Consider the following 12863-nt stretch of genomic DNA (forward strand, 5'->3'; position numbering starts at 1 on the left):
TCCCAAGCAGGCTCCATGCTGTCAGTGCAGAGCCCAATGCAAGGCTCAGACTTGTGAACCGTGGGATCGTGACCTGAGCCGAAATCAAGGGTTGGACATTTAACTGACTGAGCCACCCCGGGGCCCTCATGGGAGAAAGCTATTTAAAGGTAATGGTTAAAGCAAATAATGAGCAAGGAGTTAGGGAATGACTGTCAATATTAGGTCTGAGGATCTGCCGCTTACTGGCTGTGTGACTTAACTAACTCACTAGCTTACCAGTTAAGTTACTTAACCTCTCTGTGCCTCATTTTCCTTGTCTGTAGAGCAGAGATGATGTATTAAATGAGCGGTGGCTGTAAAGTGCTCAGCCGTGCCTGGCGTATGCCAGTCTCCCTACCTATGGCCACAGGAAGCCTTGTCTAGGCCGCAAGTGAGGTCAGGAGCTCTGGCGCCACTAACTTTATTGTTTCGTTTCGAACCAACTCTCTTCAGGTGTTAACTGGGTCACATGTTAAAGGAGAAAAGCTTCCTACTTGTGTGATCTGCGTTAGCTCCTTCATGGAGATTTTCTAGTATGAAATTCTGCCCGTTGGGGTTCCCAGTCAAGTAGACGGTAGGATAAATCCTTGTGTTCCTTTCCTTCCATCCCCTTCGTCCTCTTGAGGCATTTCTCTGACCTTTTTGTCCTTTCATTAGGTTCTGATCACATAAAAGCCAGAAGGCCACTTACCAAGCAGTAGGCAGGGCATATGTGAGAGGTGCTGACACATAAATGGTGGCTGGGACTTTCTTGCTTGGCTTCAAAGGACCAAGCCTTTGGTGTCTAACTGGGCCTGAATGTCAATTCATGTGCAAGAACACATCCCTTGGGGGAATTAAGAGTTTTTTTCCCCCCCTCCTTCCACCATGGTGGTAGAAAGGCTGAAAATCCGAGCTGTAGAGCTTAACTGTGTTCTGTATCTCAGGCTGCTTGTCTTATAGCTACTGAATTATCTTGATGCTCGTGGATGAAGGCAAGTCATTGCGGAGCATTACTAGTGAACTTCCTGAGAGGCACTGACTCAGAACCCAGTTCTGGAACCAAGGATATAAGAAACTGTGTTTTTTTTTTTTTTTTTTTTTAATTTAAAATTATTTCCTTCTACCTATAAAAAACACCTAACTCCAAAAAAACTCCATAAATGCTAATATATATATAATAATTTTCAGTTTCCAGACAAAATAACTCTTTTGGCGGAAGAACCTTATTTCCATATCAAAGATTTCTGTCTCTCCTGTTTTTTGTTTTGAAAATTTTCAATATCGCTTGAAAAAATTGTTTTGTATGACATGTCACATGTCCATTTGGCTGTTTGAGAAGGTTAATTGTAGTTAAGACTGTGGGGCCCATGATTTGATTTAATGTCGGGAAACGATATTTAAGTAAAACTATTGGCACTTCCAGTTCAAGACAGCAATCTGCACACACGTTTATTTTCTCTCCTACTGGATCCCCACTGAAATGACTAGTAAAACACCTACATCATCAAAGAAAGTAAGAGGTGGTTATCAGCAGATGGGATTTAAACCGATTTCTGGAGGAGGGAAAGCAGGTAGAAAACTGGTGCCGACGAAGCCTGGGGTGCACGTGGAGACCCGCAGCTGAGGAGGGGGTGACCTGCCCAGCAGAGCCCCCGTGAGCTCTGAACTTGGGGAGCGTCTACTGCAGAGGGCTGCCAACAGGGTCCCGTTGTATGCCAGTACCCTCTCTTCTCTGCCCCCAGCGCAGAATGGCAGGTAGTTTTACCCCAAGCAAAATACTCATCTCATTCTTACTTTTAAAAAAGTGGAATGACTCTCTGATGGGCAGTTAGTGTGACATTGGTACCAGAGGGTAAAGCCCTCCTGATCCTGGAGCTTAGGGGTCCCCAGTGTCCATTTTTGGTAAAGTGAAGCTTGTCTGTTGACTAGCCCTGTACATCACACAGAGCTCTCTGCTGTTGAGCGTGTGTGTGCATGTGCACGCATAGATAGAACTATTTTTTAAAATTTTTAAATGTTTATTTATTTGAGAGAGAGAGAGAGCACACAGGGGAGGGGCAGAGAGAGAGGGAGACACAGAATCCAAAACAGGCTCTAGGCTCTGAGCTGTCAGCACACAGCCCAACGTGGGGCTTGAACCCACAGACCGCGATATCACAACCTCAGCCAAAGCCGTGCCTAACTGACTGAACCACCCAGGCATCCCAGAGATAGATCTATTTTGACAAGAAACATGAGACTTCTGAATCCGAGGGCAGACCTTGTCATACAGAGCTTCTTGGTGTCCAGTCTCCATAGGACGACACAGTAAAAGGGTGATGTTACCTTGTGTTTGTTTTCTAGGTTTGCTCTAACAAAGAACCACAGATTAAGTGGTGTAATAGCAGAAGTTTATTTGCTTACAGTTCTGGAAGAACTGAGATCAAGGTGTCAGTTGGATTGGTTCCTTCCAAGGACCACAAGGGGAGGCCTGTCTCCTTGGCTTGTTGGTGGCCATCTTCTCCCTGTGTCTTCACAGTGTTTTCTGTCTGTATGTGTCTGTTCCTAAATTTTTTATTATGGATTGGGGGTGGACACCAGTCATATTTGATTAAGGCCCGCCTTAATGACCTCTTTTAACTGAGTCAACTCTATAAAGACCCCATAGTCAAACAAAGTCACATTCTGAGATATTAGGGGTCAGGACTTCCACACATGAATTTGGGTGGGTGTGGGGGATACAGTTAGGTCCGTAGTACCCTGCATGTGCAGCTGGGTTGTGCCCCAGGAAATGAACCCCAGAATTATGAGACTTGGAACCTCTATTAGGGTAGTTGACATGTCCACCCCTCCTTCCCTATGGGGAAAGAGAGAGAGACAGAGACTTTACTCTAGAAGATAAGCAAGTCTTCTCTCAGAAGAGGAGGGAAGAGGAGAAGGAGGAAGAGAGTGGAAGGTCCATAAGTTTTTACTACCCTGGAATGGAAACAGATGGCTCCAAGGGAGATTTATTTAAATCCCTCTGGAGCATTATACTATCTACAGCTTACAAGGAATGTTTTCTATTCAATCATGTTAGCCAGTGCTCTTAGATATGAATGCCTGGACTATGCAGAAATATGAAAGTATCTTTGGAAAATTGACTTCTAACATCCATCAGTCTTTTTTATTACTACAGGTTTGAAGATTAATGGAAAGCCAGGTATTACCAAGCATGTTGTTAAAACTTAAAATGAAAAAGACCAAGATAAACAGGAAAACTGACTACTGATGAAAGAGCTAATTGAATAAAATGCATAGAATTAAAAAAAAAACTCTCATTAGGGTATGAATGTGCAGTTAAGAATATTTCATCCTTAAAACAAGAATAAGATTCTATTAAAGAGTTCCTATATTGGAAATGTATGGCAGTTGCCAGACAGAGTAAAGATATAGTCCAGAAAATGTTCTAGGTAAAAACTAAAACTAACTGCTTGTGGCCATTTAAATTTAAATTAATAACTACCAAATTTAAAATTCAGTTCCTTAGTTCCTTAGCCTCATTTCAGTTGCTCAATAACCTGTATGTCATTAGCAGCTATATTATCGGACAGTGGAGACTTACAGAGAATTTCTATTTCAGAAAGTTCTGTTGGATAGCATTGGCAACCAAATAAAAGAGAGAGAGAAAAAGGTCAGAAGTGGGGAGTACTTTTTATTTTATTTTTATTTTTATTTATTTTTTGGTTTTTTTGGTGCCAAAACCCGGAAACGAACCAACTACTTTTTAGATAAATAATGCAGGAAGGCATGACTCTTCATGTTGAAAGACCCTACAAAAAGCCAAGCAGAGTAGTTTTTATTATTTAAAAAAAAAAACTTTTTAAAATTTATTTTAAGAGACCTAGACAGCTCAAGTTGGGGAGGGGTGGGGGGGGCTGTGGAGAGAGAATCCCAAGCCGACTCTGCACTGCCAGCATAGAGCCCAAAGCGGGGCTTGAAGCCATAAAGCCATGAGATCATGACCTGAACTGAAACCAATAGTCAGACACCAACTGAGCCACCCAGGTGCCCCAAGCAGAGTGGATTTTAAAAAGACATACCTGGACATATCAGTGTGAAATTTCAGGGAACCCAGGATAAAGGGAGTATTCTAAAAACTTCCAGAGAAGGATAAGTACAAATATCCACAAAGGGATGAGAATTAGTAGTGTTAATATTCCAAAGGAAAATAATTTTGAGTCTAGAATTTTTTCTATTAGTTTCAGCCGACAACGTAGTGATTGGACAAGTTTATACATTATACTGTCCACCACAAATGTAGTTACCATCTATCTGTCCCCGTACAATGCTATTACAATACCATTGGTTATATTCTTATGCTGTGCCTTTTATTCCCATGACTTATTCATCCCATAACTGGAAGCCTGTATCTCCCATTCCTGTTCACCCATTTTACCTAACTCCTTCCCTCCTCCCCTCTGGCAGCCATCAGTTTGTTCTCTGTATTTATAGGTATGATTCTGCTTTCTGTTTGTTTATTCATTTGTTGTGTGTGTGTATTAAATTCCACAATGAGTGAAATCATATGATATTTGTCCTTTTCAGTCTTGACTTATTTCACTTAGCATGGTACACTCTAGGTCTTGGGTTTAGAGTTTTGTTCCCATCCAAATACTCATTTGAATTTGAACACAGGTAAAGAGATTTGGGGATGCGCAAAGGCTCAGAAAGTTCGCTTAATTTATATCCTTTCTCAGGCAGTTACTTGAGGATGTGTTGTGGCAAAACAAAAAAGGAAAGTAAGAAAGATGAAAGCATGAGGTTCAGGAAACAGTGAGTACAGGGATCCCACCATGAAAGCACTGACGCAAGTCCTGGGAAGACAGTCATACAGGAGGCCTCAGTCAGCCCATTCAGAATGGAATAGCACAGAGCACTCCAGGAGGGAAGTCTCTGGAACAAAAAGGAAATTGATGGTGTGAGTATGTACGTACTGTAATTGGTAGTTTAGTAAAACCTGGATATATATACTAGTTTCCTACAGCTGCTGTAACTAATTCCCACAAACTGGGTGGTTTAAAACAGCAGACATTTATTCTCTCACAGTTCCAGAGGCCAAAGTTCTGAAATCAAGGTCTTGTCAAGGGCTCTGTTCTCTCTGGAGGCTCTATGGGGAGAACCCCGTCTTTGCCTCTTTCAGCTTCTGGTGGTTGCCGGTTTCCTTGGCTTTTGGCCCCATCATTCCAGTGTTTGTCTTCATCTTCCTCTGTGTGTGTGTGTCTTTTCCTCTTCCGTCATTGGGTTTGGGGCCCACGTGGGTAATCCAGCATGATCTCATTGGCAAAGAAACTTTTTATTTGTTATTTTTTTTAAGTTTATTTATTTATTTTGAGAGAGGCAGAGACAGCACAAGTCGGGGAAGGGCAGAAAGAGGGACAGAGAGAGAATCCCAAGCAGGCTCTGCGCTGCCAGTGCAGAGCCTCATGCAGGAGTCGATCCATGAAACCATGAGGTCATGACCTGAGCCGGAACCAAGAGTCGAAGTTTTAATTGACTGAGCCACCCAGGCACCCCAAAATTTTTTAAAAATAAGGTAACACAGATTCCAGGTATTAGGACACAGGACACGTTTTTTTGGGGGGCCCCACCATTCTCAATCCACTATATAGCAGTATCTGTTAGAATACAAAAGTATCTTTTTTACTTTGAAACGGGAAACATTCTCCATTAGGTGGCACAGTGAGCCCATTTAGGGAAATGTAAACCTAGCATACTGTTGGGGTCTGTAACAATATCTATATAGTTAATAATGTAGATAATGTGTCATAAAAAGCTGGTGTATGTCAACTTGTAGAATCGACTTCTAGACAGATAACAAAAGACCCAGTGGTTGCCATGGAATGGAGAGTACCTGTCGGGAGATTTGGGAATGTCATGGGCAGCAGAGTCGGAGGAGTACAGTGGGAAGTTGAGCACTGATGTGCCTTTCTCACAACTGCGCAGCAAGACATGGTGTGTGGCAGGTCAACAGTAAGTGGGGTTTGGTATGTTAGCTGAAGTTTTTTAGGAGTTTAGTCCAAGAACTGTCAACAGATGCAAAACAGTTAAGGGGAGAAGAGGATGCCAGGTGAGTTAAGTCCTCATCACACAAAGCCAAAGGACAACCTGTAACTTTGCCAAACCCTGAAAACCAGGAAGGGTCTGTTGGAACCAGTTAAATAGAGCACACTGCGTTTTTTAGAGCATTTATTATATTAGTTTAGGAGCTCAGCTAGACCTCAAGGGGCTTTTTAATCATACATTTTCCAAGATTAGCATCATGGTCTGATAATCACACATTTGTTTTCTGTGAATGGTTCAAAATGTAAAAATGGGTATCTTGTAATTTTCTGAATACTCAGTTCTGCAGCAATATTTTTATTACATTTTCTTTTCCAGTAAGTGAGATCAAAGGAGCGATCCTGAAAATTATGCTTATGGTGGACTTAAGTAAAAAGGATTTATGCAATCGAATTTACAGATTGTTTTTTATTGATCACAACTTTTTACACAAGGGATCAATTGTAATCTACTTGGCATCTTTAATTGCTTATCCACTTAAAAAATTAACTCTGGTGGATGGAAGAACCCCTTCTAATGTGAATTGTTATTGCTGTTAGTGAAAATATGGTATTATGTTATCTGTTATAGTCAGGGGAAAAAAAACACAAAGAATAGCTGAATAGGCCATTACTCCTTTGTAAAAAAGGAAGACTGAAGGAAAGAAAAGTCTCCCTTGAGCAGTTTCATTCGGCACATCCCTTAACATTCCAGGGTGTTGGACTTGGTTGCTCTAGCAGGATGTAACCACCCATTCATTCCACACACGTCTGAATACCGTCTGTGTACCAACTACTGAACTCTGGGGAGACACAAGTATGAATATTCACTCAAGAAATTTAGTCCTATTAGAAATACTTCACCCCTTTGTCAATGTGCTCTATCTTGGTGTCCGGTGTTTTTTTGTTTGTTTGTTTGTTTTTTTAAGTTTATTTATTTATTTTGAGAGGGTGAGAGAGAGAGAGAACAAGCAGGGGAGGGGCAGAGAGAGGGGGAGAGAAAGAATCCTAAGCAAGTTCCACACTGTCAGCGCAGAGCCTGATGCGGGGTTTAAACTCATGAACCGTGAGATCATGACCTGAGCCAAAATCAAGAGTCGGGCGCTTAACCACCTGAGCCACCCAGGTGCTCCTGGAACTTATTCCGTTCCTTCTGAACCTCCTGAATCAGACCTCAGCCTGCACTGACAACAAAATGTAGTATCTTTCTTCGGTGCTCAGAACATGGGAACACTGTAGAAATATGCTCATCGATTGAGTTTCTTTCTACTGGGGGAGTTAGTTGCTGATATTTTCCAGCTCAGCAGTATTTTTCACTTGCCAGTTGAATGTGCTCACCGAAGAATTCTGGGTGACCTCTAGTACTTTTCTTAGCTTTTGGCCTCTTGTCCTTTTTTTTACCCTCAAAACAAGAGTTTGAGTGTAAGCTCCTTGTGGATTCTACTAGGCACCTGCCTCCCAGCCTGCCACTGAATGTCTGCATCTTCCTGTCTCTTACGTTGTCCTTGATGCATCTTCCCTTCTCAGTTACTAGCTGTACTCTTAGCACTCTTTTTTTTTATGTTTATATTTTTATTTTTTCTTTTCTTTTTAAAATTTTTTATTTAATTTATTATTTTAATTTACATCCAAGTTAGTTAGCATATACTGCAACAATGATTTCAGGAGTAGATTCCTTAATGCCTCTTCCCCATTTAGCCCACTCCCCCTCCCACAACCCCTCCAGTAACCCTCTGTTTGTTCTCCATATTTAAGAGTCTCTCATGTTTTGTCCCCTCCATGTTTTTATATTCTTTTTGCTTCCCTTATGTTCATCTGTTTTGTATCTTAAAGTCCTCATATGAGTGAAGTCATATGATATTTGTCTTTCTCTAACTAATTTTGCTTAGCATAATACCCTCTAGTTCCATCCATGTAGTTGCAAATGGCAAGATTTCATTCTTTTTGATTGCCTAGTAATACTCCATTGTGTGTGTGTGTGTGCGCGCGCGCGTGCATGTGTGTGCGTGTGTGTGTGTGTATATACACCACATCTTCTTTATCCATTCATCCATTGATAGACATTTGGGCTCTTTCCATACTTTGGCCATTGTTGATAGTGCTACTATAAGCATGGGGGTGTTAGCACTCTTTTTACCCACACATTTGACTATCCATTTCCTGTTCTTCTTTATTCCTTTTGCCTATAAACGTGCTCAGCCTGTGTTCATACTTATTAAGCCAATACTGGGCCTTCTGTCACCTTCATTACTTGCCTTTCTCTCATGTGACTATTTGTTCTATATTCACTGTGAAAGCTTTGGGAGGCAGTGTAACGATGAAATCTCAGTTCCATTACTAACCGTGTAAACTTGGACAAGCTTTCTTGTTTGTAAAAAGGAATTAATGATAATAAGTATTTCATTAATGCTGTTCTGAAAGGGTTACTAACAGTACGTGGCATGATGTAAAACTTGATGTAACCATTTTAGAAAATGTCATGTGATAGAACTTTACTCTTTGCCCAGTTGGAGATGAAGGAGGACGCATTGTGGACGTGTTAGTCAGGCTTGGTTCCAGGTCTCCTGAGCAGGAAGGGACTGGATGCAGGTGATTGGGTACTTGGGGGAGTCCATGAGAAGGCTTGAGGCACTGACTCTGAGCTGGCTCCAGGAATGACCTAGAAAACAGCCCCTGAAGTGGCCCACTCTGAGGAGGGGGAGAAGTCAGGGGAACCACCAGAACTGCTTATCTCACGAGCACAGCACATGGCTGAGACCAGGGGACAGGTCCCCACTGCCAGTGCACCTGCTTGCAACACCCAGGAAGCTTATAGCCCTGGGATACTTGATCTGGCTGCTCTCACTGGGCTGCGGATGGGATGCACAACAGCCAAAGTGGCAGGAGGAGGGCATGTCTCTGCCTCTTTTCCCCCTTCCAGATCTTGTGTGAGCACATCTAACTGCAGATCTGTCAGTTGCCTCCAAAGCCTTACCCGTAGGGAGTCTGGGAATGCCATTTTTAAATGTTTTTTTCAGCCTCTGTGGGACAGGAAGGCAGCCTGAAGGAAGATGGAAGGATTTGGGGTACCAGGTCTCCTTATCTATCCTAGGGGTTAGCAAAGGCTTCTTAGAGAAGGAGGGCTTTGGCTTGGTCTTTAGGGATAAGTGGGATTTGGATCAATGGCACGTATTCTGGGTTGGCTGTACTTCATCCACCCGTTTCCCTACGTGTCATTGGGTGATCAAGTCCTTCTTCCTCTTCTAGCTTCTCCTCTCTGGCCTTGAAGTTCATTTTCAGAAAAGGCTTCTCCTGTTCGCCTCACTTCCATCCTCAACCCTTCTCCTGAGGTACTTCCTCTGTAAAGTGCCACAGAGATCTTCCATCAACTCTGGACCAAACCCAGGCTCCTCTTTGTGTTTAAAGACTCCTTACAGAGGCACCGGACATCTGTCGCTTCCTCTGCTCCTTCCTTTGCGCACTTAGCCCGGCTCTTCCTTCATCTCAGACCCAAGTGCCTGATGCCTCTTTCATGTGCCTGTTCCCTCTTGCCTTTGGGTCCTCGTCAAAACAGCAGCATCACATGCCTGGGATTGTCTTTCCTTATCACCTTCCCAAGCAGCTTTGCGGCTCCTGAGACCCCTTTCCTGGGGACGCCTTCCACATGAGCACCAGTGTGTGCTTTGTCTCACGCGGAGGGTTATGCTCCAGTATGTATATATTCTGACTTATGTTTTAGTGGATATTTTCATGCTAAATTATAAACACAAATGCATAGGATTGATTTGTCACCTAGAAAGTTAAAATTGACGTCTGGCATATGCCTTTAATGTATTTGGAAAAAAACAACTCACCAGCAACATAGTGGGATGGAAATTAGGGGAATTGACAAAACAACACCAAATCTTAAAGATCAAGAAGTAAAAAAGAAACACCGTGTGATCATTGGAGAAGCTCTTCCTGTCAGGTGGCCAGCTCCTCTTATGGGAAACCTCAACTTCTGGAACTCTCAAGCACATGAGAAAAATAAAGAATGCGATGGGTGAGGGAGGGAGAAAGATTAAAAGAGTAGTAAAAGGTGATTATGTATTTTAAGTATTGGCTTGGGGCACCTGGGTGGCTCAGTTGGTTGAACATCTGACTCTTGATTTTGGCTTGGGTCATGATCCCAGGGTTGTGGGATCAAGCTCCACATTGGGCTCCGTGCTGAGTGTGGAGACTGCTTGAAGATTCTCCCTCTCTCTCCCTCTCTCCCCTTCTGCCCTTCTCCCGTTCATGCACGTGCTCTCTCTCTCTCTCTCCCTCTAAAATAAAAATTTTTTTTAATTTAAATATTAGCTTAAAAGAACTTAAATTCATCTAGGCTTGTCAGGAATCGTTTCACAGGGTATGTAAAACCACAATTTTTGATATATTTCTCATCACTGTCACTCTTACATTAAAATCATAGTGTACAGAATGGAAGTAGGTAGGATTCTATTTTCTTAATATTTTTGTATCACTTTTTACTCTAACCCCTTGTAGTGGGTGAAAAAACTCCCATCTCCCTTCCCAGTAATTCCAGTCTTCAGTTGTGTGGAGAGGATGTCCCTCACTTTATTGTCCCTGCTCTTTGCTCCCTCTGCCCTCCGAGGTGTGGCTCAGCAGAATGCCAGATTTCTAGTTCTGTCTTCATTGTTTAGAGCTGTATCTCGTCTGTAGGCATCTATTATCCTTGAAATGGTTCTAATTCCCAGCTTGCCCCTTGTTCCATGGTAGCCAAATCCCCATAGTTGTCCTGTGGTGTCACTGATGTTATGATGCAATCTGTGGATGACGGTCACGGTCATCAATCTGTGCTCCCAGTTATGCTAGTTCTGTTCACAGAGCTGTGGAATCCTGGGACTGGGAGGGACGTGGGGATCCACAAGATCCCAAGCAACACTGACAAGAACCAAAACCACCTCCTGAATCTTAACTGGATCAAGAAGTCTAATTGATTTGCAAAATGAATGAAGTTCACCTTTTAAAAATCACTTACAACAATATAGATGCACATGTTTGCACACACACATCAGAACCAAACCAGTCTCAACAACCGGTTGACACGCAGGCTATAATTATTTTTTAATAGGGAACTAAAGTAATCTGAAATCTAGGCAGTATAATTTTCAGAGTTTTATAATGGCTAATTTTTTTGTCTTAAGGGAAATTTATTCTCATAGTTTTCGAGGCTAGAAGTTCAAAATCAAGGTATGGGCAGGGCTGTGTGCCCTCTGAAGGCTGTAGGGGAGGATCCTTTCTTGCGTCATCTAGCCTCTGGTAGTGGCCGGCAGTCCTGGGCATCTGTTGTCTTGTGGCTCTGTCACTCCAGGCAAATGACCCTTCTTTCTGTTCTTCACATCATCTTCCCTGTGTGTGTGTGTGTGTGTGTGTGTGTGTGTGTGTGTGTGTGTCACTATGTCCAGATCTCCCCTTTTTATAAGGATATCAGTCCAATTGGATTTGGGTCTACCCTAGTGACCTCATTTTAACTTATCTCTGTGAAGACCCCACTTCCCAAAGTAGGGTCATGTTTATGAGCTACTGGGGGGTTAGGACTCTAATGTTTTTTTTAGGAGGGGGACACAATTCCACCTATAATCACCCCATAGAATCAGCACAAGCCCAAACTCTAGTAGGTGGCTCCCAACTCCCACTTACTGGGATGTTCCATGGTCCCACTGTGAACTCCCTTCTGTTCCATGGTCCCACTGTGAACTCCCTCCCACTGTGAACAGTCTCCACTCTGACTTCAGATGGGTTCCTGGTGGCCTCTGACAGCTGGACTTCAGAAGTTCTAATGTCGTTTCAGATTGCCCTATATACCACCGTGGTATATACACCATGTTTCAATAAGCTCTTCTCTACCTGGGCCAGTCTGAGCTCAGTATTAACCACATAGACCGCCACACTTACCGTGAGTTACATAATATAATGGTTGAGAACTTTAACAGAACCACCTAACGAGCATTCAGATGGAAGCACCTGTGTTTACTAGCTCTAAGTTATTGATTCTTTCTAAACCATACTTATCTTCTCTGTAAAACAAAGGCTCAATAATAGTATTTACTTCACTTGAAGTGAGGATTAAATGTAATAATGCATACAAAGGGCTCACTCAGCCCAGCGTGGGCACATGCTAATTATTCCGTAAATGCTGGCAGTAGTGATAAGCAGTGATGTCCGCTACTAGATTAAAATTGTTGGGAGATGATCAGCAGCACTCATTTTGGGGAGACTTACCAGCATCCATACAATTTCAGAATCAGTGAGCTAGACAAGTTCTTAGAGATCCTGGTTGGTTGAATTTTAAGGTTTCATATTTATTACATAAACTGAAGTGAAATAACGTAAAAGAAAAAAAATCCCGTGATCACCCTAAGGTAGTAGATCAGTTGCTTTCGTTTTTCCAAAAGCTCTTCTAGGTTAAGTTCATAAGCAAACATCAGTTTATGGTATTACAGTTTTGTGTGAACAGAATTTTGTGGTGTTTATTTTTCACCAAGTTTTATACTAGAAACACGGTTCAGTGTCAGTACCCCATCATCATAGCTAAAAGTCACAGCAAAGGTCTCCCCAGGCCCCACTCATCTTCACTTTCCAGAACAGAACACCTGCACTGAAGCCCTTGCTGCAGGGCTCCTTTCTGAGGAGAGGGGAGGCTAAGACGGTCAGCCGAGTGGCCTGCCCAGTTGTTCATAGTGTCATGTCCTGAGTGATGTCTGCGCTGTTGGACGTTTGGGCAATTTCAAATTTCTGTGGTTCTGAAGCTGGGTTGAACATTTTTGTGCCAAAGTCTTT

At 42.6% G+C, this 12863-nt stretch overlaps 1 protein-coding gene across 8 annotated transcripts in view; it reads left to right on the plus strand.

Moving 5' to 3' along the window:
• The window catches only part of HLCS (holocarboxylase synthetase), a 234880-nt gene that overhangs the window by 147290 nt on the left and 74727 nt on the right, over positions 1 to 12863 (plus strand). The window contains exons 8-9 of one of the 8 annotated variants that reach the window (XM_045036630.1): positions 2347 to 2533; positions 3161 to 3858. The exons of 6 other annotated variants lie outside the window; for them this stretch is intronic. In XM_045036630.1, the coding sequence (XP_044892565.1) occupies positions 2347 to 2533; positions 3161 to 3166 (193 nt within the window). In that variant the 3' untranslated portion in view covers positions 3167 to 3858. Of the gene's footprint in view, positions 1 to 2346; positions 3865 to 12863 lie in introns of those variants that run through there. One more of the 8 variants, XM_045036629.1, reaches the window with a different exon arrangement.

The sequence above is a fragment of the Felis catus genome, chromosome C2 (genome assembly GCF_018350175.1).
Source record: "Felis catus isolate Fca126 chromosome C2, F.catus_Fca126_mat1.0, whole genome shotgun sequence".
Taxonomy (NCBI): Eukaryota; Metazoa; Chordata; class Mammalia; order Carnivora; family Felidae; genus Felis; species Felis catus.